Source organism: Vulpes lagopus, chromosome 17 (genome assembly GCF_018345385.1).
Source record: "Vulpes lagopus strain Blue_001 chromosome 17, ASM1834538v1, whole genome shotgun sequence".
NCBI classification, from domain to species: domain Eukaryota; kingdom Metazoa; phylum Chordata; class Mammalia; order Carnivora; family Canidae; genus Vulpes; species Vulpes lagopus.
The window spans coordinates 16,762,848-16,790,130 of record NC_054840.1 but is presented as its reverse complement, the minus strand read 5'-3'; the positions used below and the strand labels follow the sequence as shown (position 1 = coordinate 16,790,130).

Sequence of the window (27,283 nt, the reverse complement as noted above, 5' to 3'; positions counted from 1 at the left end):
GAGTTAATGTGGAAATATTTCAAAAATATATCTTCAAGAGTTTAAAAACAAAAAGGTATTGGTTTGCTAAAAATCAGGAAGAGATGGATTCTGGGTCAAAGAAAATAGAACAAGTACATTTGGGATCAGCTAACCATGGCAGTAGATAAACATCTACATGACAAGTTGGAAGAATACTTGATCTAGAGCAGCACTTACCTTTAATAGATGGATATAGAATGGAGGGAAGTTAAAGTAGTGGCAGAATAAACAGATGAAAGTGGCATTAAAGGCACAAGGACAGAACAAGGCCATGTAGGGTCTAGGTGAAGACTGATCTTAGCAGTTAAAAATAGGAGGGGGAAAATGCCAGGGACAATTAAATTTGTTAAGAAGAAAACTATGAGTGTTCTTAGAGAAATAATTATACTCGGTAGTGAAAATTATGAGTGTTCTTACAGAAAATAATTACACTAGGTAGTGAGGACACAGGTTATAATGTGACAGGTTGCAAAATCAAAGGCTACCAACAACAACAAAAAAGGCTGATGAAAAAATGAACCATGGATACAGATCATTTATTCATCAAATTTACCATTAAAGGAATCACAGAAGGAAGAGTGTTTAGATGGAAGGGCCATGGGTTCAAGAATTACCTCCTGAGACCTGGGTACCTAGACTCTCTGTGCTGAGTCCTGCATCTTAGAGGCCCCAGTTTGTATCCTTCCGTAGTTGTGCCCTTCCCTATTAGGTCAAGGATTAAGGAACCCAGGAACCTGCTCACCTGGAGTCTCTGGCCCCCATTTTAGAGTATGGTCTCGTAAACTAGACTTCAGAAATCTCCACCTAAATGTCTCCAAGGTCATTTCCGGGACCCTTGAAGACTTCTTTCTCTGGTCTAAAATCTTGAGGCTAGGACTGCATAACTAGTGTGTACATATTTAAGCCCAAGGGGTGTGCAACAGGGGTGTTTATGGCCATGGATTGGGAGTGATCTGAAAAGAGCTTGCACTTCTCTGGGTTGTCCACTCACATGCCTATGAGGCCCCACATATTGCTTGATAGAGGTGGGGATATGAAAAGAAAGGGGCTAGGCTAACGGGTGGGGGTGGTAAGTTCTAACCAGGTTATTATCCCAGCCTGGTATGGGATTCGAGTGAGGTTTTCAACTCAGTTCTATAACCCATGAATCCTTTTTTTCTAAGAGAAAAGATGTCTTCATAATTTAGGAATTTAATTAATTTTTCTTGAATCATCAATTAAGGAAGTTGAGTAATACACAGCTGAATGCAGTTATATTTACTGATTCTTCAGACATTCAGAAGGCATCAATATGGTATTTTCAATAAATATTTGTAGTCTCAGTGCAGATGTGGGACTAATCAGAGTGCAATAGGGGAAAATATAGATTAAACTCAGCCCCTATTTGTAATGCACTTCCACTTTTAGAAAAGATCTTTTATCATGAGAGCCATTCCTACTATACTAAAATTAACTACCATGCGATTGTAGCATTTACTGTAACATCATGCTTGTGTCTGGCATCTGTGTTTGTCTCCCTGTTAATTCCTCAACCTTTCCATTTATTTTTCATGTTCACAAAGGTTAATTGACATCGACTACTGTTTATATGAGGAATTCCTTGGTGAGTCTTAGTGGTGGCCACTTTGTAAGGTTTCAGTTCAGTTGAGCAAGAATTCTGATCGTCAATCTACAAGGCTCTCTGGAAGCCTAGCACTTAATTGAAGTGCATTACCCCCTGACTGGGCTGGATTGTTAGGCATGGGGGGTGGGAGTTTGATTTTCTTGTCTCTCTCTTTCTTATGGCTTAATCCTCCATACACTGATTCCCTCTTAAGGTTTTTATAGGCACTTTCTCCCTTTGCTAAGACATTATGTGGATAGAACAGTAATGATTTACTAGTGATTCTCTGATGCTTTGGTTTGAGGTAGGGCAATAAGACCACAATACATTTGTATGCTGTGTTTGGTTTGATATACAAATTGGTACACATGTTGTTGTTTTTCCATACATCAACACCATAAAGTAGTCTAGGTAGACAAAATACCCATCACACTGTTGGGAGATCTGAGGCTAAGGTCACAATGCTAGGTGATGGAGCAGCAACTGAGACCCTAGATCTCCTGACTCCTGGTCCATTGTTTGTCCCCTATCCCACATGGAACATGGGTCCATTTCCTCTGAAGTGAAGATTAACTGTGCTTGCTGTGGAACTCCTTCGTATTCTGTACACTTTGAGAATCACTGCATAGATGTCACTTCTTAATTTTGAGTTGGCAATTGACTCCTAGTCACTTGCCTTTCATACTTTGGATTTCTGTGGGTGGTACTTGCACACTGCTCTCATTTTATTCCACTGGCAGATCTTTCAGGGCTTGAAAGATTGTCACTCGCTGTTATCACTTAAATAATACAACATATTTGTTTTATAGCAAAATATGTAACAATAAATATAGAATTGTGTGTGTTATAGTATCTTGTGATTTTTTTAAAAGATTTTATTTATTTATTCACGAGAGACACACACACAGAGAGAGAGAGAGAGAGAGAGAGAGAGGCAGAAACCTAGGCAGAGGGAAAAGCAGGCTCTCCATAGGGGGCCCAATGTGGGCCTCTATCCCAGGACTCCAGGATCACACCCTGAGCTGAAGACTGACGCTCAATCACTGAGCCACCCAGGCGTCCCATATCTTGTGATTTTATATCTACGATCACCAGATGGAATCAATGTAAAAAGCTTGGTTGGGGGTAATTTAGCCTAATCACTATTGCTGTACCAGAGGGGGGAATTATATCAATTTTCCCTTAGGTAAATTAGTTTTTAGGGTTGAGATGTCTGTCTAGCATGACAATGTCTATTATCCTCTCTCATGAAATCACTTCCTTATCCTTTGCCATTTGGATCCAGAGAAACAATACCCATAATGCCAGGGAAAAGGGACTAATACCACTACCCCAGCTTCCTGTTAGGGCCACAGGCCCAGTAATGGCACCCAGCCAGCACTTTGGCTGGTGCTTCACGCAGACCCATGGCTCTCTGCCTCCCAGCTGTCTGTGCAGGACACCATCTGTGGCTGCTGGCCCCGTGGCGGTGACAACCTCTGGGGATGGGTGGACACCAGAGGCTTCCAAACCTCTAGCTTCTGCCTGAGATGGTAGCCAGCTCCTAACAAGTCTTCCACTAATGCCTCAATTTTATAGTATCTAAGGATGGATAGGCCTGAAGATGGGCCTGAAGATGGACATGGGTGCACCATTGCCTGCATAGGCTTTCAGGCTCATGGAGGAAGCTGGGTGGCTTCTTTAGCTTCTTACTGGCTTGATGTATGGGAATTGTCAGGGATCTTCCAAGCAGTAAGCATGAATTTCTCTTCATAAAGAGAAGTCACAGGTAGAATGATTTTGCTAAACTGTCACCTATGGTACTGAGGCTTTGTTTTATTTTAAACTTCTTTACCTATGAGTATAAGTGGCATGGAATTGCACGATCCACATGGTCTCATTAGGTATATGGTATACTTCTGCCAACCTCACTTGCAGAAGCTGGGTTCTTATTTAGTGCTGTTTGCATGAAGTCTTATAAACAAAGCCTTTTTTTAAAAATAATTTATTTATTCATGAGACACAGAGAGAGGCAGAGACATGGGCAGAGAGAGAAGCAGGCTCCATGCAGGGAACCCGATGTGGGACTCAATCCCAGGACCCAGGGATCATGCGCTGGGCTGAAGGCAGACACTCAACTGCTGAACCACCCAGCAAAGCCTTTTAAATCAAAGGAAATCAGAGAGCACAAAAGGTAATCTGACGTTAAGAGACAGGCCCTTATATTTTTCCATTAACTGTGTTTGTCTGAAATATCTGAATGGTTGAAGGAGCTAGAGAGCATTTGTCTCCCTGACTCTGTCCTCATTAGGCGGGATGAGCACTAAACACACACATGGGTGTGTGCATGCACACACATGTGTATACACATAAACCCTGCAGTTGGGTTCTTGTGAGGGTGCAGTCCATGTTGCTGTTTACCATTTATCAAAATATGTGAGATCTCTGTTACGAAATGTTCTGTCTCCAAAAACAGATATTTCTTCTCTTTTAGAAAAATATCTTTGGCTGGATCTCTGGTACTTTAATTAAAATCCTGGTTGCTCTTTAAAAAAATGTTATTGCATTTCAGACAGCTTGGATGTAAAACAGTAAGGCCAGGAACCAGAACGTGTTGCCAGTGGGATAGAAGGGACCATGAGGACAGATCAAAGTGCTGCCTGGGCTAGCTAGCCTGACGGGTCTCTGGGGATGGCTCTTGGGGAGAAACCTGCCACTTAATGAGGATTAGCCCATCAGCCCGAGTCCCTAGGCTTGAAGGTAATTATTGGAAGCAGTCCCAAATTTTCTTCCATTTGTGCCCTTGACATTTTCTGGGCTGTTGTATGCAGGAAAAAAAAAAAAAAGTAAAAGATAATCATTAAATAATTAATTAATTCATTTATATAGTGTTATGGACTGAATCCTTATGTCTCTTTAAAATTGATACATTTGAAGCCCGAACACTCAATATGATGGTTATTGGGAAGTGGGACCTTTGGGAAGTGGTTAGGTTTAGATGAGGTTATGAGATTGGAGCCCCCAAAATGAGATTAGTGTCCATGTAACAGAAGAAACCCAAGAACTTCCTCTCTCTGCCCTGTGAGGTATAGTGAGAAGATGGCTGTCTCCAAGTCAGGAAGAAGTTCTTACCAGGAACCAAATCTGCTGGCACCTTGATGTCAGACTTCCCAGCCTCCTAGAACTCTGAGAAATAAATGTCTGTGGTTTAAACCACCCACTCTGTGGTATTTGTTATGGCAACCTGAGGAGACTAAGACATATTTTATTTATTCATGGCACTTATTTAACTGTTGTCTCCCACAGTAGACTGTGAGCCACATGAGGTCAGGAGCCACCACTGTCTTCCCCATTGCTGTGTCCTTGGCACCTCGCTGGGAATGTGGGAATGATAGATGCTCAAAAAAAAAACTTATGGAATGGATATGAAGGCACATGGCAGAGTAGGTAGGAGGAATATGAAAATGACTAAAACATAGTCCTTGTCTTTATAGGCTAATGGCATACTGAAGACAATTGGATACTTGGATACTTTTGATTATTATGAGTTACTATTTCTTAAGTAACTTATGATGCCTCAGGAACTTTTCATATTTAAACTCTCAAAATAACTTGATAAGGGGGGTATTTTTTCTTTTACAGAGAAAGAATCAGGATGAGGGAATTTTTTAATTTTTATATTTTTTAAAGATTATATTTATTTATTCCTGAGAGACACAGGAGAGAGGCAGAGACACAGACAGGGAGAAGCCGGCTCCCCACAGGGAGCCCACTGCGGAACTTGGTCCTGGGACCTGGGATCAAGCCCTGAGCCAAAGTGGTTGCTCAACCACTGAGCCACCCATGCATCCCAGGATGAGGGAATTTCAATGGCTTACCCAAAGACACAAAGACCCTATTTAGAGAATAGTGTCTTCAAACTCAGGTCTGTGTGTCTTCAGTGCTACCATCTTTGGAAATTTGTGCCTTTCCTCCTCTTAGTGTTTCAAGGTCAGGCTTTTCAGACTTTCTTAACTGAGACCCGGAGTAGATAGAAAACATTTATTTTTTTAGTAGGATTGCTACATGAAGAGGATTATATTTTAGTTGGTCACCTGAGCTTTGCCTTAAAAATATCTGCTAAGGTTGGTTTCTTCTTGAGTGAATGAAGGTGGTGCTGAGCACAGGATAGTCAGTGGGGGAAAGAGGCTAAATGAGCCCTCCCTTTTGAGCTATTTTTATTGTCATGGTGAGTGGGCTTGTGGGACATAGAGTGAGCTGTGATGTAAGTCAAAGGGGGCAGGCAGACTGGCCTCTGAGAATGTTGTGGCCATATTCTTCTCTTATACTTCTGAGGGGTGGCACAGGATACTCCTCCAGGCCATAGATTAGAAGTAGAGCCTAGAAGAGCTGTTCTCATAAGCCCCAAACCTGCCTTCTTAGGCCCTCCCACTTATTTGAATGGGATTGCCCATGGAGGCAGGAGGTCTGGCTATATCACCATTCTGTTTGATGGTTCCAGGATCTGCCATTCACCAGGGGGTCCTCCAGGCTGTAGCTGAGGCAGTTGCTGAAGCAAAGGCTGGAGTTGGCAGACAATATGCTTGTTTTCATGCTCTGAATTCCTCCATGGTTCCCTCTGGCCTCCTCTCCCCCCACCATCAACATGGGAAAATGGAGAAGGAGAGGCCTATGATTCTGGGCCCTAGAGCCTCAGGCTGAAGGTTCACCTTCATGAGATTTGATTTGATGACTAAGGACATAAAGCAGTAAGATAGTAGAAGTTGGGAATTCTAAGTTTTTAACCTCAGGTGTGCTCTTATGTAGGTGTCAATATAGCATAGGACTGGCTTTCTCAAAGAAAGTGCTCATACATTTTGGCAAAGAAATTATAGACTCAAAGCCAGTCCTGACTTCTCATTTTATAGATAAGGAAACAGGCCCAGAGAAGTTAAATGAGTGAACAAAAAGATTTGGGCTTTTTTACCCCCCTTTCAGCTTTGGCTTCCAAATCTGTTAGAACCTTACAGACTCAGGCTCTGGGCCACACTGATTAAATATGGGCCATCCCCATAGTAGAGAGAGATGAGCAAAGACACAGAAGTACTGGTCAGTTTGAGTAGTTTGAGTCTATATGCAGCAGTGGATGGGATACCCTCCTCTCAGTTACTAGAGGGCTGATAATGATTGTCTTGAATTGCTGTTAGGTGTATGAAGTGGAGGAGGGGATTTAAATCTGAATCATTTGGGGAGATTTTCAAAACTTGTGTACAAACTCTGCTTGCCTCTCCCACCAAAAATGAATCCAAATAGGGGATCCCTGGGTGGCTCAGTGGTTTAGTGCCTGCCTTCAGTGTAGGGCATGATCCTAGAGTCCTGGGATCGAGTCCCATGTCAGGCTTCCTGAATGGAGCCTGTTTCTCCCTCTGCCTGTGTCCCTGCCTCTCTCTCTCTCTCTGTGTGTCTCTCATGAATGAATAAATAAAATCTTAAAAAATGAATCCAAAATAGAAGAAGAGATAGCAGTGAGCATGGGTATTTGTAAATAATTCTGATATGCCTATCCCTCACTGGGACCCATTGTGGTATTACCTGACAATGGTAAGCTCCTTGAGGGATGATCATGTCTTAAGTGTCTCTGTATTTTCCAAAGTGGAGTGTCTAATTCACTAGATATTTGCTGAATAAATGGATGAAGCAGATGGCAGTGGAGAGATAAGAAAAAATATCCTAGACAGAAAAGACTGGGCACTGGAATGTGAGGAAGTCCGGAGGCTGTTCAGTCAATATGTGTTTATTGAGTGTGCTTAAAGGTGAGCCCAGCCATCTTCAGCTGTCTTGCCATCGACCTTCTATCAATAAACATAAACACTGTTTTGCCCTTGACTGCAAGAGTTAAAATAATAAATAGCTTAATTGGTCATTATTAATTCCACTTGGAATTTATTATAGATAAATGTGGCCTTGAAAAGAGAATCACTCCTACATTCAGCCCATGCATTTTATCGTCGAGCCTCCCAAAGGTGCGTGTGTAGTAAAACAAATAAAATCGGCCTCCCACCTCCACCCTCCCATCGATAGCACATTTGCTATTGAGTCCAGGCAAATGGCCATTTGCAAGGTTGGATGAGTAGTTAAGCCACACAGGCACAATGTAATATGACAACATTCTTCATGGTAATATCGTCCTTCTCCTCATTACATTTGAATATAGATTGCCAGTGTGTGATGCTTCCAACCTCACTATTCATGAGCTGTGGAATTTTTCAGACAAGGTGAAGTCCATATGTGCTCCCCAGACATTATTGACTTATTTGTAAGCCTAAACAAAATCACAGCTATTGTCTCTAAGAAGTTAATTTGCCAAAGCTCTTTTCTTTCTACCCTTAATTATGTATATATTTATAGGCTTGAGCCACCTGCCTGCTCAATGCTCGTGTATAACCATATCTCTGTGTACCACTTAATGGCTCAGGGCTCTTCCTTTATGCTCTCTTTGCTTCAAATTCAACATTTAAATATCTGTACTCAGCTTACCTTCTGAGTATTAAAACATTTTTTCTTTACTTCCTTGAAAAGCTGCAAACAAGCCTTTTAACATTTTATCTGGACCAAACAGTAGTGGTTACACAAGAAACGAGAACTCTGTAAGTAAATCTGTGTATTTATATGACTAAAGTGCATTATAAAAAGAAGCAGTAAATCCAGTTTTCTACATAAAAGGAATTAGATTTTCCAGTTTACCTCTGCACTGGGATTAATAAAATGTGCAACAAATAGCTGATGGAATGATCCATTTGAAGTTTGTAAAGGCATCTTGGGAAGCTGGCTGGAGTAGCCTTTTTATTTTTTTCAAAAAGGATGCCTTTTAATTTTTTGATTCAGTCTTGTTCTTGAATGACTGTTTTAAAATGAGCTGAGAGACTGTTACCTGCCCATTTCTGCATGGCTGAGCAAATTCACCCGTAAATCCAAGTTTCTCTTCATTTCCATCACTATACGTCTCCAAATTACAGAGAATTCATTCCTGAGCTGGAGAGGTGCCAGAAGTTTCTCATCTAGCTGTCTGTGGGCTGCCTTTTTCTCTCCCCTCTTTGAGGCTTTCTGATGCTTAGAGTGAGCTCAACTCAAAGGTTTCCAGCCTCACACTCGCCTTACATTCCCCCACAGTCACACCGAGCTCTGTGATTCTGAGGAATACCGCGTGCCAGCACCCGATTCACAGTCTCCTTTTACCTGCAGGTGTTCCAGAAACTTCAAAATGCGTCTGGTAATGTATTTGCTTCTCTAAACATGCCACTTTGGCATGCATTATATGCAGCTGCTTATTCTTTTTTTAAAATCTGTCTTCTGAATAACATGCATGCTAAAAAATGTCAAAGGGGGCTTGTAGCACAGTGTAAGCTTAATTATTGGTCTAGGTGTGTGTGTGTGTGTGTGTGTGTGTGTGTCCTTGTTAATGTAGGCATGTTTGCATAAATATGTATGATTTATGCACATATATGTCTGCACAGGCAGATTTCACTAAAGAAATCTCACTGAAAGCACTACTTTTTATGTACATACAGGTTTTCTAATCAGATCTGTAAACATCTTACACAGCAGCAAGTAGAGGAAAAATACGTTTTTCATCCCCTTGCAAATGGCATGTTTTAGGTACCTATTTGAAAAACCCTCCTTTCTGTCTTAAAAAAAAAGGTGATTATGTATGTGTGTGTATTTGGGGTGTGGGGGTGTTGGTTTTTGAGAATTTGGAGAGAAGAGTTATCTTCCTGCTGCATGAGAATTTCTACCCCGTATTACCTGCTTCTTAAAACTCACTAATCACTGAGGAGAAGAGATGTGGTTCTGCTTAGAAGTAACCCCAGGGGGATGTTGAGCCGCAGTGTTCAGCAGGCATTTTAGGTATTCTAAATACTACTGCTTGAATAATAAGTAGATGGGGTAGATTTGCTATTGCCGAGTCCTGCTCTGTTCTCTGGCTTGTAGAAATCACAATCACACTGTACATTTAGGATGTGCGTGTGTTTATTGAACTCTAGTAAAGCAGCAATGAGAGTCTGGGCTCATAAATCACATTATTTATTTGCCAGTGTTGGGTGGTAGATTTCTAAAATTAAGAAATTACTTAGCAATTAATAATACATTCAGCATCCCTTGTCTCATTGGGTGAGATTTACATCCTTGGGACTTGCTCTTCTAGTTATAGAGACAAATGATTTAAGGTTCAAGACTTAATTGCTATTTCAAATCCTTAAGCTAGAAAGATGCTTATAATACTTTATTTAAAAGACTTATTTTGAAAAATGTGTATGTATGTTTCTAACAGTGGTGGTGAGCTAATTATGCCTATAATGTGCTATATGTTTAAGATATACAACTTGATTATTATTCACTTGAATAATAGAAATTTTCTTTCTTCATTTTATAATAATTCTTTCACTTTGCATGATGTTCTTGCTCTTGAGAGATCAATAATTATTATTATAAAGATGAGGATAATGTAGCAACTTGGAATTCAAAGAAAAGTAGGTTGGACTAGCAGTTTTCTAAGAAATTAAATAATAATAGATTTTCCCAAGTAGGTTTTCTAAATGTACAGTGGGTTTGTTATTTGAAAATGGAAAGATCTTAAATGTAAACTTGTTAAGTGGAACAGGCTAGGATAATAGGAATGCCTTCTTGTTATAGTTCCTCACTACAATTAAAATGAGGTAGTAAGTAGGTTATTTTATATTGGCTATTAATTACTTTTGCTTCATGGTATTGATTATAAAACAAACAATTGATTTTTTTATTGCCTTTGAATTGGAGATGACTGTAAACTTCAGTAAAATAGTTAACTGAATTGTAACAATAAAAATGTATATTCTTGAAAATCAATGTGAAAACTACTTTTACTTTTTAGCATTCAAAATCTAATATTTCACCACTTCTAGAGCTGTGTACTTACAGAAGGTTGTGTATATTTCAAGAAAATTGCCTGTTAATGCTGATTTTTGTCAACCTTGTCCAATTCATAATTACTCAAAGTAGCACTGTAAAAGTGCATTTCAATATGTATGAATGGTCTCTTGAAAGGGCATATTATATTAGGAGCCATTAAAAACCCATGTAGGCTATTAATGTTATACTCATGTATTGCTCTGTGTGTAAGGATTTTTATTTTAGGTACCATTCATTTCCAGTATTTAAATACACCTAAGATTGTGATCTATTTGATGTGGGAACCTTGTCTTTGAGTGTGAATATCTTGATAAGGGTTTCAAATTGGATGTATAGGATGGCTGGAGATTTAGTAGCACCTTTTAAATATGTATTGCAATATGTATCAATGCATATATACAAATATTGGGCTACCTAAAAACATTCCTTGCATTCAGCCACATTACAAAGCACTTTCATCTTACCTTTGAAGTTGGTTATTTTGTTTGAAGCCACTTTCATAGGCATAAAAAGAGGTTTTATTTTTCTGAGCCTATATAGCACTGTGTAGTAGCAGGAAAATATTCAGTGCCATTTTGTAGGGAATATTACATCTACTAAATAGTGAGAGGAAAAATGCCTTGTTTCTGTTTCTAATTGTAATTTCCCACTGCCTTTTAGATGTATGGTAGACCAGGACTTTATTGTATAAAACAGATTTGTATTACCTACAATACTTGAAAGGATTGTAAAACACTTCTCCATACATTAACTTTCCCATTATATGACCGAGGTTGTTTTATGAAACATTTCATTTTTAAAGCTGACATATAGAAAGAGGATATAGAAATATAATTTGTAGACTTACCATGCACCTACAACTGAAAAAATTCATCCTTAAAGTAAGCATTTATTGAGCATAGCTTGGCCAAGCCATCTTCTATCCTTGGGCAAAAGAGTGAGTAGAGGAGAGGGGTTCTTATCTAAAGTCACAGGAGATGCTAGTCCTGCTATTTCATCGTTAACAAATATTTATGGACACACAGACACTTTCAACATAGCTTGAGAATTTTATGCATATGGTGTGTTTGTATGTGTGTATATATATATATGTATATGTATATATATATATACATACAAATATAGTTTGTTTATTTGTTCCTAGTTTCAAGATGATACCATTTTAGAGTTTGCTCATAGAGAGGAATGATCACAGTTGGAATGGGTAGAATAGAAAGGCTGGTCAAGGAAACTCTGGAGAAGGTGAGTTCTCAACCAAGTTTTAGAGGAGATTATTAGCAGGATCTGATAGAAATGGGAAGAATAGACATTTGAAGTGAATGGCAAAGAATGATGTTGGCAGGAGACAAGGTGATGCCATTACATGGAGGAGAGGCGCCATATTGGGAGTAATATGGAGGGAAATTGAAAAAAATCACAGGGTTGAGTTTGAAATATTTGAAGATAAAATAAATTGAAGATTTAAGTAATATTCATTAGCTCTACCATATCCTGCGGAAAATCTTTCTCAAGTAAACATTTCTTCTATTTTATCATAATCAATAACCTCTATAAACAGCATTTCAAAGTCTATTCAGTGACAAAATGTAACATTTCAAGAACATTTATTATGGGCCACGCACTGTGTTTAATACTTTCAGTGCATTATCTTGTATAGTCTTCATATACTATTAAAATCCTCATACTGCAAATGAAGATGCTGAGGTACTGAAAAGTTATATAACTTGTCTAAGGTTGTACAAAGTCAGAAGTGGCTGAGCTGGGATTTGAACCTGGTGTCTAGAGCCCAGACTTTAAACTACTACATGACAAGACCACTAAAATTGATCCCTTCATCTCTAGTTCCAGGTCTAGATTGGTGTGATCAATTGCTTATTATATGCATAATTTAGGTCCTCTGAGAACAGTTGTTGAGAGAGAATTATTGAGCAAGTAGTTTATTGGGGAAAACAGTATAAAGATAAAAGGGGAGGAATCAGAATTGGACAGAGAATGCCTTTAGATCTGACAGTCTCATCCAACTTAATGGTAATCTTCAGGGGGAAGGATTGCCTGTTTAGAGGGCCCCACCTTGGACAGAAATTGCCAGGCTGAGTACCCTTAACCTACCTGGTCTCTGACTAGGTGTTCCTAGGAGGGGGTATGGCTGTGACTCAGAAGCTGAGACAGATCTGATCTTGAATGTTCTATAGGTACAGGCTCTTACCTAACTGCACTTTTTTGCAGCTCAATGGCAAGTTCTTTCTTGAAGGGGGATCTGAATGGTGTACCCCCTTAGTTGCCAAGGTGATGTCTCTACAAAATCTGTAAGAACTCAGGGTAAGGCAAGATAGGCACCTAGGATAAAGAATTGAAGGAGGCACTCAACTGTACTTAGTGCTGAGTGGATACCTGAGAAGTTAATTTTGTACCATGATTATTTTGCCTGCCTCACCCTAGTCCTCAGAACCCCAAATTCAAAACACTTAGAATTTTGTTCATCATTTTCCTCCCCCTAACACAGCTCTTTCAGTCTTCTCTCAGATCCAATAGCTGCTTAATGGGTCTTTCCATCTCTAGTCTCCTTGCTCCTCTAGTCTCCACTGCAACAGCACCATGAGGTAAATGCAACTCTAATTTATAATTTCAATGTGTAATACTCTTCATTGGGTCCCTGTATCCTAGAGAATAAATTTCAAGCTTCTTTCTATGGGCATAGAAAGACCTCACATGATCTGATGGTGTGAAAATCTGGACCCAGTGATGGAGGAATTTTAATACTACAGCTAAGTGCTTATTTTTATATGGAGAATAAGTTATATTTAATTTTGGGGTTGTAGGATAGGCAGAAATTTTTAGGACTGAGAAGAAGATATTCTAATGTGAAGGAAGCAGAATGAAGTAATTTGACAGAGATTAGAGGGAATGGGCTGTTTGTATGGAATTTGGAAGTATATAGGAGGTTAATGGAAATGGAAAAGTAAATCAGAACTGATCAAAGGACTGTAGCTGTGGATATATATTTTTCATCTGAAGGTTTTGGAGCAGAGGAGTGACATGATCGAAATGGTATTGTGTGAAGGTGAGTATGATCATGATGTAGGGACTGCACTGAATGGAGAGCAGTCAGGAGTCAGGGAGATCAGTTGGAAGGCTTTTTTGCTATTACAGGTAAGAGGAAATGAAATCTTGAACCAGGTATGTAAAGAAGAAAAAGATATAAGAAAATATGATGTGCAAAAAAGGATTTCAGGACTGATTAAAGAAAGGGGGTAAGGAAGAGAGTACTCAAGAGGACTTTAAAGTTTGAATTGGGTGACAAGAGGCTGATGTATGGGAACCAGCAAGGGACACAGAAGAAACTCTTTTAAGGGAAGATGACAAGAGTTTCAGAGATCTCTGCAGATGAATCTCATTTATTTTCCCAAACAAATGACACACAGATCTTTCATTTTTCTCTCATCTCCGGCACTGCTTATTCAACTCCTCAAGTTTTGCCTGAGTTTAACTCACTGCCCTAATCCTTTGAATAGAATGTTGAGTCATAGAAGACAAAAATTACGTCTATAGACACCAGCCATTCTAACAGGGCTTAGGTTCTTTTTCTCTTAATTCAACTATACCTTTTTTTTTTTTTTTAAGATTTTATTTATTTGAGAGGGAGAGAGAAAGAGCAGATTTCTGAGCTAGAGCAGAAGAGCAGGGGGAGGGAGAAACAGACTCCCCGGTGAGTAAGGAGCCAATGTGGGGTTCAATCCCAGGATGCTGGGATCATGACCTGAGCCTATGGCAGACATTTAACCGACTGAGCCATGCAGGCACCTCCAACTATACGTTTCTTTGTATCCTGCGGTTTCTAACTGCCAGTTTGAGTGAGTTATTATTAATTTTCAAGAAGACATTTTTGGCTTTATAGACCTGATCCAGGTTAGCAGAGCCTGGCAGGTTGGCCTAATTCATTGAAGGCTTATCTCATGAGGTAAATAGAAGAGCTAACACTGTTATCATGAGATGCAGACATCTTCTCATAGAGAAAACCCTGAAGCCACTGCCTCCCATTGCCCAGCTAACAAAAGGACAGAGGTAATTGATTGAACATAAACAGAAAAAAAGACTAAATTCTTGGCAAATGAAGATCCACATAATATAGGATTGTGACGTATAATTGAAAACGTGATTTTTAGTGAAAGGGAAGTAATGACAAAGACTTAATGCTACCTAAGCTTTAGGTAGAGGAATGAATAATTTTTTTTTATGGATTTGCAATGCAATGTGAGGAGCTCAAAGCAAATATTTAATTACCCTCAAAAGTAAACATAATAATGGTAAAATCTTTGTGTTCTTCCAGGCTGACTTGTTTTACTGTATAGCATAAGAAAATACTTGTTCTAATATTACATTGATATCCATGGGGTAAAAAAAAAAAAAAGTAACTTTTAAGAGATAATCAAATTAATGTCCAAAGCCTAGTAAGCAACCACTCACAGATTTGTGCCTACCAAGATGTGTTTATCCAAAGATAAGCTCTTCACTGTGTTGTTTATTTGTTTGTTCTCAATGATAACATAGATCTGATGCCCCATTTATAACTAGGGCTGCCAGACACAGAAATATAGGAATTGCACACTCTGATCTTCAGAATATGAAACTATCATAAGAAGATGAGTAGAAATCTCCTTCCCAGCCCCAGACTTAGATATAGGACAGTATGTTTTCCTGATTGCATTAAAACAAAAAAGCAATAAGACACTGAAATATGAAGGCAAAGGTTCCATCTCTGTGAACTTGGATGATTCTGTGCTTTACCCTCAACCTTCAGGGAAGTGATCTGTACTAGAAAATATTTAATCTTGTGACAGACTAATGTTGTCGATACTATTGATTATTACTAATTTTACAGATGAGGAAACTTGCTAGAGAGATTTAGTAACTTGCCCAAGGTCACACAGCAGGTAAGTAGCAGAACAAATTTTGAACCCAGAGCCTGTAAAACTCTCATATACTGTGCTGGACACTGGGTATAAGCAGAGCAGAAACAGGGCTTTCCTATCTAGAAGCCTCTTTTCTGCTGCATTTCCTCCTCTTGCTGCTCTTAGCTTCCTTGGATTCTATCTCTTTTCTGTATACTATAAGGAAATATTGTTGTAAACTCAGGAACCAGCACCAAGCTATTTTGTTAAGAACTGATAAGCATCTGCTTGCTAAGATTAAAAATATGTTGCTACCATATTCTTGTGATGCTTTCCCTGCAGTGTGGAATCTACCTGCTTATCCTTGCCCAACTATTTCACTCTTCTTAAAAGGGCTTTGTTGATGTTTAGAATTAGGAGACTATAATTCTGCCTTCAATTTTGGTTCACTTTGGACAATTTGAACTCACACTTTATGGGAGAGAGCAAATTGCCTCTCTATGGTACTGTATAACCATATGCATATGAATTAAACTACATGCATAAACATTCTAACTTTATAGAACTCTGAAGGGAGAGTTCTAGGTGTGATATACAGAGAGAGAAGGGAGAACTAGGTGTGATATAGCTCCTGGTAAGCTCTATTTGTTGACAGGGACAACCTCTATTTAGCCTCCTTATTCACCTCATTCTGAAGACTTGATTTCCTTAACTGTAAAATGGGTATCATGACAAGTAGCTTCTCTAAAGAAGTATGGTCCAGTAGAATAAATAGAAGTTTCAGAATTAGACATGTCTGTGTACTAATTCTCCCTCTGTCACTTTGGCAGGACACTTTAATATCCCTGAGGAATAGGGATAAGATTGTTGTGAGGATAAGGTGGTTCATGTGTTATTCCAAGCATAAAATAGTCATTTAATAATTATGTTTAACATATCATAGGCGCACAGAGGCAGATAGATGCGTAAGTGGTTAAAAGCACCTCACTCTGGACTTAAAACTCCGCAGTTCCAATCTGAGCTCTATGACTTATCACCTGAGTGATGTTGAGAAATTTACTTCTTTGTGTTTAGTTTTCTTGTATGTAAAATGGGAATGATAAAAAGTACCTTCCTCATAGGGTTGGCGGGGGCAATACATGACTTAATGTAGGGAAAGCACTACAAATAGTGCCTGGCACATGGTAAGCATGAGTGTTAAGCCTCTCTTTAAGAAATTGAGTTCACTGCAATCTTGTTTCTTTCCAGAATGAGGAGCCTCGTAACTCACAGTATACCTAAAAACAGGAATTTACAATTTCTTGATATCCAGTGTCCACTGAATCATTGATATTATATACCTCAGTCTAACAGTTTCTCATACATTCTATACTGTTGTTGAAGAAAATCAGGCTTTTGCGTACCAATTATAAAAAAAGAATAAATTGGTACAGCCACCTTTAAAATGGCAATTTCCAACATCTATCACCATTTTATCTTATTTTAATATTTTTATTTTAATTCCAATAAGTTAAAATACAGTGTTACATTAGTTTTGTGTTCAATATAGTGATTCAACAATTTTATATATTACTCAGTGCTCATCAAGATAAGTGCATTCTTAATCCTTTCCACCTGTTCCACCCATCCCACCCATCCCCCACTCAACTCCCCCTCTGGCAGCCATCAGTTTGCTTCCAGTTTGATATTTCTGTTTTTTCCCTTTTGTTTGTTTAATTTCCTAAATTCCACTTATATGTGACATGTCTAGAAAAATGTTGCTATGGTTTGTGCATATGCTCTCTTCTAGTATTTTTATGGTTTCAAGTTTCATATCCTTTTTGTGTTTATTTTTGTATATGGCGAAAGATAGTGGTCCAGTTTTATTCTTTTCATATAGCAGTCCAGTTTTCCCAACACCATTTTTTAAGAGACTGCTTTTTTCCCATTGCATAACCTTGCCTTCTTTGTCAAAGATTAATTGACTATGTATAATCATAGATTTATATGTGGACTTACTATTCTGTTCTATTGTTCTATGTGTCTGTTTCTGTGCCAATACCATACTGTTTGATTACTATAGCTTTGTAGGATATCTTGAAATCTGGGATTGTGATGCCTTCAGTTTGTTTTTCTTTTTCAAGATTACTTTGGCTATTTGGGTATTTGGGGTCTTTTGTGATTCAGTACAAATTTAAGGATTGTTTGAGTTCTGTGAAAAATGCTATTGATGTATCTATTACTGTTTTAAGTGCACATATCTTTCGACCTATCAGTTTTACTTCTGAAAATTTACCTATAGATGTACTCACATAATTGAGTAAAGATGTGGAGTTGTTGCTTTGCAAAATTATTTGTGATGTTAGAAATCTATTCAGTAAATATACATATACAGAGAAAAATATTTAAACAATTTATGGTATATCCATGCAATAAAATACTGCAGAGGAGATTTTAAAACTGTTAGAGTCATAGGAGTGGATATGAGACACTGTACAAGTGTATTTTTAAGAGGAAAAAAAGCATTTTTAAGAGCAATCTCTATAGAATGAGTGATATTGTTTGTGTTAAAAAATAGATATATTTATATCCTTTGCTTATTTAAGTATAGAAAAACTCTCCACATATATATGAGAAACCGTCAGTAGTGTTTACTAAGGAGAAGTGGAAATGTACATTGAGTGGGCACTTCTACCTTCCACTGTACATGTACTATTTGAATTGTTTAACACGGGCATGTATTGCTTTTACAACTTAAAGAAGTAGTCAAGAAAAATCCCTTTATTTCTCCTACCTCCAGATATTATTTTTTAAAGAAATTATTCCATCATGCAAATATCATGCTAAGCCTAGGTGTAATATTTTTGAATTATTGAGCCAAGTGTTATCCTAAGTTAAAACAGAATGTGTAGCAACTCAATCAGTGCCAAAGCTCCAATTGCCTCCCAGGGAGCAGAAACCAAAATGACTAAGGAGATTTCCTAACATCAAGTCACAGGAGAGTCGTAAGTCCTGTGACAAAAATTCCTGGTGTTCAAAAGTTCATGCACTTAGAGAAGAAACATTAAGTCAAACAGCATCAGATGGGGGAAGGTAACATCTATTCAGTGACTTTTCCTCAGGACTTATTTAATTGAATGCTAAACATGGGAAAACATTCCACATGGGATTGTTTTTTTTTTTTTTGTATATATTAAGGTTTCTCTGTATTTCTGAAGCCCTTCACACAGTTTTTTGCAAAATGCTATATAAAAGTTACATTGCTTTTGGGTTTTGAGGGCAGAAGTAATTTGCATGGAGAGGTTAATCAAGATTTTTGCCCTTTGTACTTTTAAAAGTGCTTACACATACATTGTCTCATTTGATACTCACAAATGAGGTATTTAAGAGAAGTATTGTAAAACTCATTTTCCACATAAGGACCTGAGGTTTGGAGAGGTTAAGTGACAAGCTTAAGCAAGTCAGTGTGGAGCTGAACACATAAGGACTCTTGGTTATGTCTTGGCCGCCCTTGCCACTGGTAGCGAAGGGCATGGCTGTGTAGCAGAGTCATTTCTATGATTGTAATGTTGGTCTAATACTTTCTTGAAATCACTTTAATTCTGGTTTAGGAAGACCCAGGCATGACCAATTGAACTTTCTTCCCAATGTGAATTATAAACACACTTATTTAAATGGCTAAAGGACATCTAGTAAAATTGAGATAGACTCAAGTTCCCATTTTGATTCTACTCCTTATTAGCTATGTAATCTTGGGCAAATTGTTCTCTTATCTTTAAAATGGGAATAAGGATAGCATTAATCTTTCTGGGATGCTTCTAAGAGCTTAACAAAATAATGTATGAACAGTGCTTGATAAAATGCATGGAACATATAGCAAGGGTCAATAAACACCAGCTACAATAATAATTGTTAATAATACTATAAACAAGAGTTCAGGCAAGACTCTAATAGAGACCAGATCTTTTGTGCACTTGGAGATGACATCCAAGAGCTGCATCCCAGGGTGGACAGCAATCAGTTTCTTTCTTTTTGGAGAGAGCTACCTTAGAACCATAAAGAGCTAACTAATCACAGGTAGAAAATTTGCTTAAAACTTCAGTAAGTGGGATCCCTGGGTGGCGCAGCGGTTTGGCGCCTTCCTTTGGCCCAGGGCGCGATCCTGGAGACCCGGGATCGAATCCCACGTCGGGCTCCCGGTGCATGGAGCCTGCTTCTCCTCCCTCTGCCTGTGTCTCTGCCTCTCTCTCTCTGTGACTATCATAAATAAAAAAAAAAAAAAAAAAAAAAAAAAAAAAAACTTCAGTAAGCATCATTGCAGGGGCTTGGGAATCTTGGACTTCAGAGACCCTCCCTGACCAGAAATAGAGCTCACCAGTTTTACAGTTTGTGGTCAATAGTAGGAGGAGGTAGGCAAATCTCTTAAATTTCAACTTCTTAAGTCAGATTTTGGGGGAAATCTGAGAAACCAGAGCTCAGATAATTATAGCTCTGTGTAATGAATAGTGAAGGGATTTATTTGCTAGTTAGCTTAAAACCACCTTACTAATTCTTTTGAACTCTTTAAACTTAATTTTCTTTACTATATAATTAATTTATGCATACTGCAGCAAATACACAGAACTTGAACAGAGAAAATAGAAGCTCTTTGAAACATATTAATTTTGGTATGCAGTTTTTGACACTTTTGTAAAAAGTGTATTTTATAAAGCAAAACTTTACAACAGTCTGTGTATAGTTTATGGCCTTCCAAATCCTAAGTATGTATATCATGCACATCTTTCCATGTCAATAAATGCTTTTCTAGAACTTCATTTTAATGATTATATAGTATTCCTTTGGATGGGCATTTCATAATTTAATCTTCTAATGTTGAATGCTTAGGTTGTTTTCTTCCAACAAGAAAAATTCCTGCAAGAAAAATTCTTCTTGAAAAATTATTGTACAAATCCTTAATTCTTTCTTTAAAATATATTCCTAGAAGTGGAATTTCTAGGTCAAATTGTAAATGTATTTTTAAGGATTTTGGTGTCAATTTGTCTTCAGGTTAAATTTGATCAATTTTATCCTTATTATTAGTGCACAAGTGTAATAAAATTATTGAATTTTTAGTATATTTTATTTATTTATTCATAAGAGACACACAGAGGCAAAGACATAGGCAGAGGGAGAAGCAGACTCCCTGTGGGGAGCCCGATGCAGAACTTGATCCCAGCACCTGGGGATCATGACCTGGGCCGAAGGCAGACGCTCAACCACTGAGCCACTCAGGAGTCCTGAGATCATTGAATATCTAAGTAAACAAAATTTCTGTTCATTTAATTTAAAAGGTGAATACTTTTATAATAGCCTGTATTGCTATGCCAGGAGTAAAGAGTAATGCCAACTTCTATTTTTTGTTTTCATACTCCAAACACAATATATCCATAAAATAGTGTGTTCATTTTTCTGGGGAGTTTGATAATGATATCAGTATAATATGATTAGCTTTTGATGAAATGTAACAAAATTTGGAAGTAATTTGGAGGAAAAGTTACTACAAGCACACTTCCACTGCAGTGCATTAATTCTACTCACATACCTTTTAAAGGTGTGAGAATAAAACAATCAAGGACATATAAATCCTTCCACTGTGGTTATCATCACATCAATTTTCTCTAGAGTTGAAAGTAACCCTGCCTGATCCTTTCGGCACCAACTAGGTTTTTCAGAGTGGAAATGTTAAGATTGGAACCTTTTCAGTAGAAATTACTCTTGATGACACCAGCTCTGCTGTCAGAGTAACTCCTGCTGGACAGAAAGTGTCTGAATTAATGGTCTAATAAACTGAGTAAGTGTTTCATTTTAGCAAAGGATTAATTAGGGGAAAAGAAACTAACATTTATTTGGGTTCGTATTTGACATATTACGTTTTTGCATTTAATACTCCCTATAAACCTATGAGGTAGGTATTACTGTGGGCATAATGAAGCAACTAAATAAATCATCTTCCCTAAGGCAGCATAGCTGGTGAGCTGCAAGCGTGGGATCTGAACCTGGGTTACCTGCTTCTGGAACCTATGCTCTTTACACTGCTCTTTCTTACCAGTTATACAGCAAACCTGACTGTTTCTTTCCTAGAATATTCATTTTAAGTGGAATACACTGTTAGCCAACTAAACTGTAGGTTCTCTTGTATAAATCAGCATGTCAGAGACTGGGTCCACTTATTAATGCTGTTTCAGTTAGGATACATTTGTAGACCCCAAACAGAAAACCCACTATCTTGCTTAACAAGATATCCTGAGACAGAGGATTTTTTGGGATATTTGCAGAGGCTTGGGGACTTCATTAGGGATCTACATTCTTTTCATCTTGCTGCTCTGCTACATTCAGTGCTGGCTCATACTTGCCTTTTATAGTTGTGTGGTGATTTCAGGAGCTCCAAGTACATCTTCATACAACAATATTTAGAGACAGAAAAATGGAATAGCTCCTTCTCCCACACCTTTTTTTTTTTTTTTTTTTTTTTTTTTTTTTTTTTTTTTAGCAAGGCAAACTGCCCAGTAGATTCTCTTTTGTGTCTCATAATACAGAACAGTGTGGTGGGCTCCTTCCTAAACCAAACACTGGCATGGAGAATGGCTTAGGCCCATCAGGATATATCCCCAGGGCTGGAAAGAATGAACCCTGAAACTAGGGCCAGGTAGCAGGAAGAAGCAACTGAAAAGGCTACCAATAATGTTTTGTGGAGATTTTTTTTTTCCCTAAGTAATTGTGTATATACTTTGAGGTTCTTCAATGGGAGAAAAGTATACTGTTGCTTTTTCTGGAGATATATATATATATATGTATATATAATATATATATATTTCCAATTTTTATCACCTTCTAGTAGAGAACTAGGTAAAAGGTATATAAGATCTCTACGTATCATTTCTAACAACTGCATGCAAATTTATAATTATCTAAAAATAAAAAGTGGAAAAAAATGTGTGTGCTAGGGAAGATTTTTGTTTGGAAATGTCGAGTTTGGGGAGCTAAAGAAGCTGAGTAGAATGTTTTAGGACAGTTCTAGGATTTAAGGACAATGTTAAGGATGAAGGGAGTTAATAAATCTGGAGGCTGTTTGCATAAAAGTGGTTAGGGAAGTCTTTGGTGAGATTCCCTGGGGGTTAGAGTAAAGCCATAATAATAATAATAATAGGAGCTCATATAATTGATGAATTACTAAGTGCCAGGCATTATGCAACTCCTTTAGCCCTATAATGTACCTACTATTAATAGATCCAATTTCAGATGAGGAAACTAAGGCTTAGAAGAGTTAAGTAACTTTGTCAGGGTCACAGAGCTGGTAACCAGAGAAACTAGTCTGTGTGACTCCAGAGGTTACTCTACCTCCAACGGTAGAGAAGATCCTCTGTAAAAGCATAAGAAACATGATCATTACCAAATCTTGGCAGGAAAAGAGAAGCTCATGAAAGTGACAGAGATAGTAACCCTGTTTCATCCCGTTTCTGTAGCCTCAGTTTTAATGAGGCTTTATTCTTGTCCTCTCCTTCGGTTTTCAGAAAATCCCAGTGTGCTGGGAATGGATAGACTCTGTGCATGGGGTTGGTAGGTTGGCAGGTTGGTTCTAAAAGTATGTGGTCCACAGAGCTGGTGGGTGGGGCTGCTACTGAATCTCTTACTGGAGCCAATGGACCAAGGCCCAAGGGAGGGAAGTAAGACCACTGATCAGGACACTTGGCCCAGGCTGAAAAGTAGGATGCATGCAGTGGAAAGAAGGGAAGGAGAGGAAGTAAAGGTCAGCTGTGAGGAAACCAATGTGCAAGAGGATGAAATTAGATCATTCTGGAGCTCAGTCCGGGGTTATGGAGAGCCTGCAGTGACCTTCCTTTCCATAAGATCTGAGATAGTCAGGGCCCCTCCTTTGAAGAGAGAGCTGAGTCCAACATAACCCATTTGTCTTGTCTCAGGCTTCCTGCCTTTTCTTTTCATTAAATTGGCCAATTGGAAAGAATCAAATTGATCACTTGTCTGGTTTCACATGGGCATAATATAAAAGCCTCACCAGATTTCAGGAAAAATAATTTAATTAATTAATTAATTAAAATTTTACTTAGTTAACATACAGGGCAGTATTAGTTTCTGAAGCAGAGTTCAGTGATTCATCACTTACATATAACACCCATTGCTCATCACAATAGGTGCCCTCCTTAATACCCTTCACGCATCTAGCTTTTAGTTTCTTGAGTGCCGATTTCACCAGTTGATTTGTATCTTAGCTCCTAAAGATGTAGCTTTAAAAAATAAACTAACTCCCTAAAGTATACTGAAAAGAACCAATTGAGGAATTTTAAAAATTATATTAATAATTAATGTTGACACACAATAACCCTAATTTGAATTATTCTTAGTGTTTTCTGAGTACTTCAGCACTGTTATTTTTATTTTTATTTTTATTTATTTTTATTTGAGAGAGAGAGGAATGAGGTGGGAGGGGGTGGACAGAGAGAGAGAGGGAAAAGCAGACTCCTTGCTGAGCAGGGAGCTTGACAAGGGACTGGATCTCAGGACCCCATTCACGACCCAAGCCAAATGCAGACACTTAACTGACTGAGTCACCTGGGTGCCCAGCCCTGTTATTTTTATAGTTTATCAGTTTTTACTACAATAACATTGCTTAAAAAAGAATACCCTTAGGATAAATGGATGATTATAGGTATAGAGTAGAGAAATGCAGGTGAGTCCATAGTGCCAGAAATCAAGGCAGTTCTCTTCCTGATTTCAAATTACTTTACAAAGCTATAGTAATGAGAACAGTAAGTTTTTGGTATAAAATCAGATATATAGATCAATTGAACAGAATAGAGAGCCCAGAAATAAACTCAAGCATTTAAGGTCAATTAATTTTCAACACAGACACCAATAGTTCACAATGGAGCAAGGATAATCTCTTTCCTAAATGGTGTTGGGAAAACTAGATATTCACATACAAAAGAATGAAATTGAACCCCTATCTTATACCATACACAAAAATCAATTCAAAGTGGATTAAAGACCTAAATGTAAGATTGAAACCTATAAAACTCCTAGGAGTAAAAAGCTCCTTGATATTGGTCTTAGCAATGATTTTTTTTTTTTTTTTTTGGATTTGACAATGATACCAAAAACAAAGCCCAAAAAGCAAAAATAAACACATGGGACTCCATCAACCTAAATCTGTATAGCAAAGGAAACAATAAACAAAATGAGAAAATAATTTGTGGATTAGGAAAAAATATTTGTAAATCATATATCCATTAAAGAGTTAATATTCATATAAAATTATATTATTTAATAATATCATTAAATTATTCTATTCCATTCTACTTTATTCAATTATATATATGGGACTCATACAATACAGTGGCAAAAATACCAAAAAACTCAACTGAAAAATGGGCAAAGGACTTGAATAGAAAATTTTCCAAAGAATAGATACAAATGGTCAAGAGGTATATGAAAAATTGCTCAACATCACTAATAATCAGGGAAATACAAATCAAAACCACAGTGAGATATCACTTCACACCTGTTAGGATGTCTATTATCAAAAAGACAAGAGATAAACATAGGTCAAGGTACATGAAACAGGGAACCCTTGTATACTGTTGGTAGGACTATAAATTGGTACAGTCATTATAGAAAATAGTATGAAAGTTCTTTAAAAAATTGGAAACAGGGATCCCTGGGTGGCACAGCGGTTTGGCGCCTGCCTTTGGCCCAGAGCGAGATCCTGGAGATTCAGGATCGAATCCCATATCGGACTCCCGGTGCATGGAGCCTGGTTCTCCCTCTGCCTCTGTCTCTGCCTCTCTCTCTCTCTCTCTCTGTGACTATCATAAATAAATAAATTAAAAAAAAATTGGAAACAGAACTATATGATCCAGCAATCCCACTATTAGGTTTATGTCTAAAGGAAACAAAATCCTATCTCAAAGAGGAATCTGTGCCTCCCATGTTTAAATTAGGATTATTCACAATAGCCAAGATATAGAAACAACCTAAATGACTATTGACTGATGAATGGATGAAGGAAATGTGATATATATATTTTATATATATATATATATATATATATATATATATATATATATATATATATATATATATATATATAATATTCCATTGTATATGTATACAATAGAATATTATCCAGTCTTTAAAAAGAAGGAAATTCTGGCATTTATGACAGTATGGATTAACCTAGAAGATATAGTAAGCCAGACTCAGAAGACACATACTACGTATCACTTACATGTGAACTAATAGAAATGAACAGTAGAATGGTGGTTGCCAGGGGCTGGGGTGTGGGAGAGGAGGTAAAATGGAGAGAGATTGGCCAAAGGGCACACATTTTTAGTTATAAAATGAATAAGTTATAAGATGAATATAGTAACCATGGACAGCATGGTTACTAAAATTAACGATACTGTATTGTATATTGAAATCTGCTAAGAGAAGATATCTTAACATTCTTCCTAAAAAAAAAAAAAAGAAGTAATTGTGTGAGGTGATGGGTGTGTTAACTTGATTGTGGGAATCATTTTACAGTGTATGAAAATATCAAATCAGCAAAATATATTACATTTCTGTTTGCCAATTTTACCTCAACAAAGCTAGAAAAAAAATCAAGGAATTTCTGAAAACCTAGAAGTAGCATTAAACAGACAGACACACACAAAGATGATGTGAAGGAGCTCCCTTTGGCAAATTTTGGGACAGTTTGAATATCAAAATAATAATAGCATTAAAGGATTATAGCTCATTAAATAAAATTTTCAAAAGTCCATGGTTTGATAGTGATACTGAAAATAAAGGACGAAAGAGGAGTAAGGAAAGTTGTTCTTTGTAAAATACCAGCTACTCAGTGAAAACAATGATGGAATTAGACTACTATTTTTAAATTTCTAATAAAGTAGTCAAAGATTATCAGTGGATGTGAAAGTCATTTTGAAGACTCAGGACCTTCTCATAATCTTAACATATCACCCCTCAGATGACTTAAATTATTAAAAGGGGAAAATGTGCCTCTAGAGTGGAGAGATTCAGAGGACACCATCGTACCCAAATTAGCATTGCTGAGTATGGGACAAACAGACATTATCTATTTCCTCATGTGTAAGAAGAATACAATATCACTTACATAGTACTCTTGAAAAAAATGTTAAACCAGAATATAATTATAGAAGTAATCTGACAAGTCCAAAATCCATTTTATAAGACAAGTGGCTGGTATCATTAAAAAAAAATCCAGTATAGTTAACCTACAGTGTTATATTATTTTCAGATATACAATAAAATGATTCAACAATTCCATATATTACTCAGTGCTCATCAAGGTAAGTGTACGCTTAATCCCTGTCAGCTATCTCACCACCCTGCTCCAGCCACCTCTGCTCTGGTAACCGTAAGTTCCTTGGCTATAGTTAAGAGTCTGTTTTTTGGTTTCTCTCTCTCTCTCTCTCCCCCAAAACCATTTGTTTTGTTTCTTAAATTGCACATGAATGAAATCATATGGTATTTGTCTTTCTCTGACTTATTTTGCTTAGCACGATACTTTCTAGGCCCATTTTGTTGCTACAAATGACAATATTACATTGTGTTCTATGAGTACAATTCCATTGTATGTATATACCACATCTTTATCCATTCATCTATCAATGGACACTTGGGCAGTTTCCATAATTTGGCTATTGTAAATAATGATGCAATAAACATAGGGGTGCATATATACTTTCCAACTAGTAGTTTTGTATTCTGTGGGTAAATACCCAGTAGTGTGATAACTGGGTCATATGGTAGTTTTATTTTTAATTTTTGAGGAGCCTCCATGCTGTTTTCCATAGAGGCTGCACCAGTT

The 27,283-nt window shown here is 37.6% G+C and overlaps 1 protein-coding gene across 1 annotated transcript in view; it reads left to right on the top strand.

Moving 5' to 3' along the window:
* Positions 1-8,739: 8,739 nt before the first annotated feature.
* The window catches only part of IQCJ (IQ motif containing J), a 208,610-nt gene continuing 190,066 nt past the window's right edge, over positions 8,740-27,283 (top strand). The window contains exon 1 of the mRNA XM_041731645.1: positions 8,740-8,852. Within this exon, the coding sequence (XP_041587579.1) occupies positions 8,844-8,852 (9 nt within the window). The 5' untranslated portion in view covers positions 8,740-8,843. The remainder of the gene's footprint in view (positions 8,853-27,283) is intronic.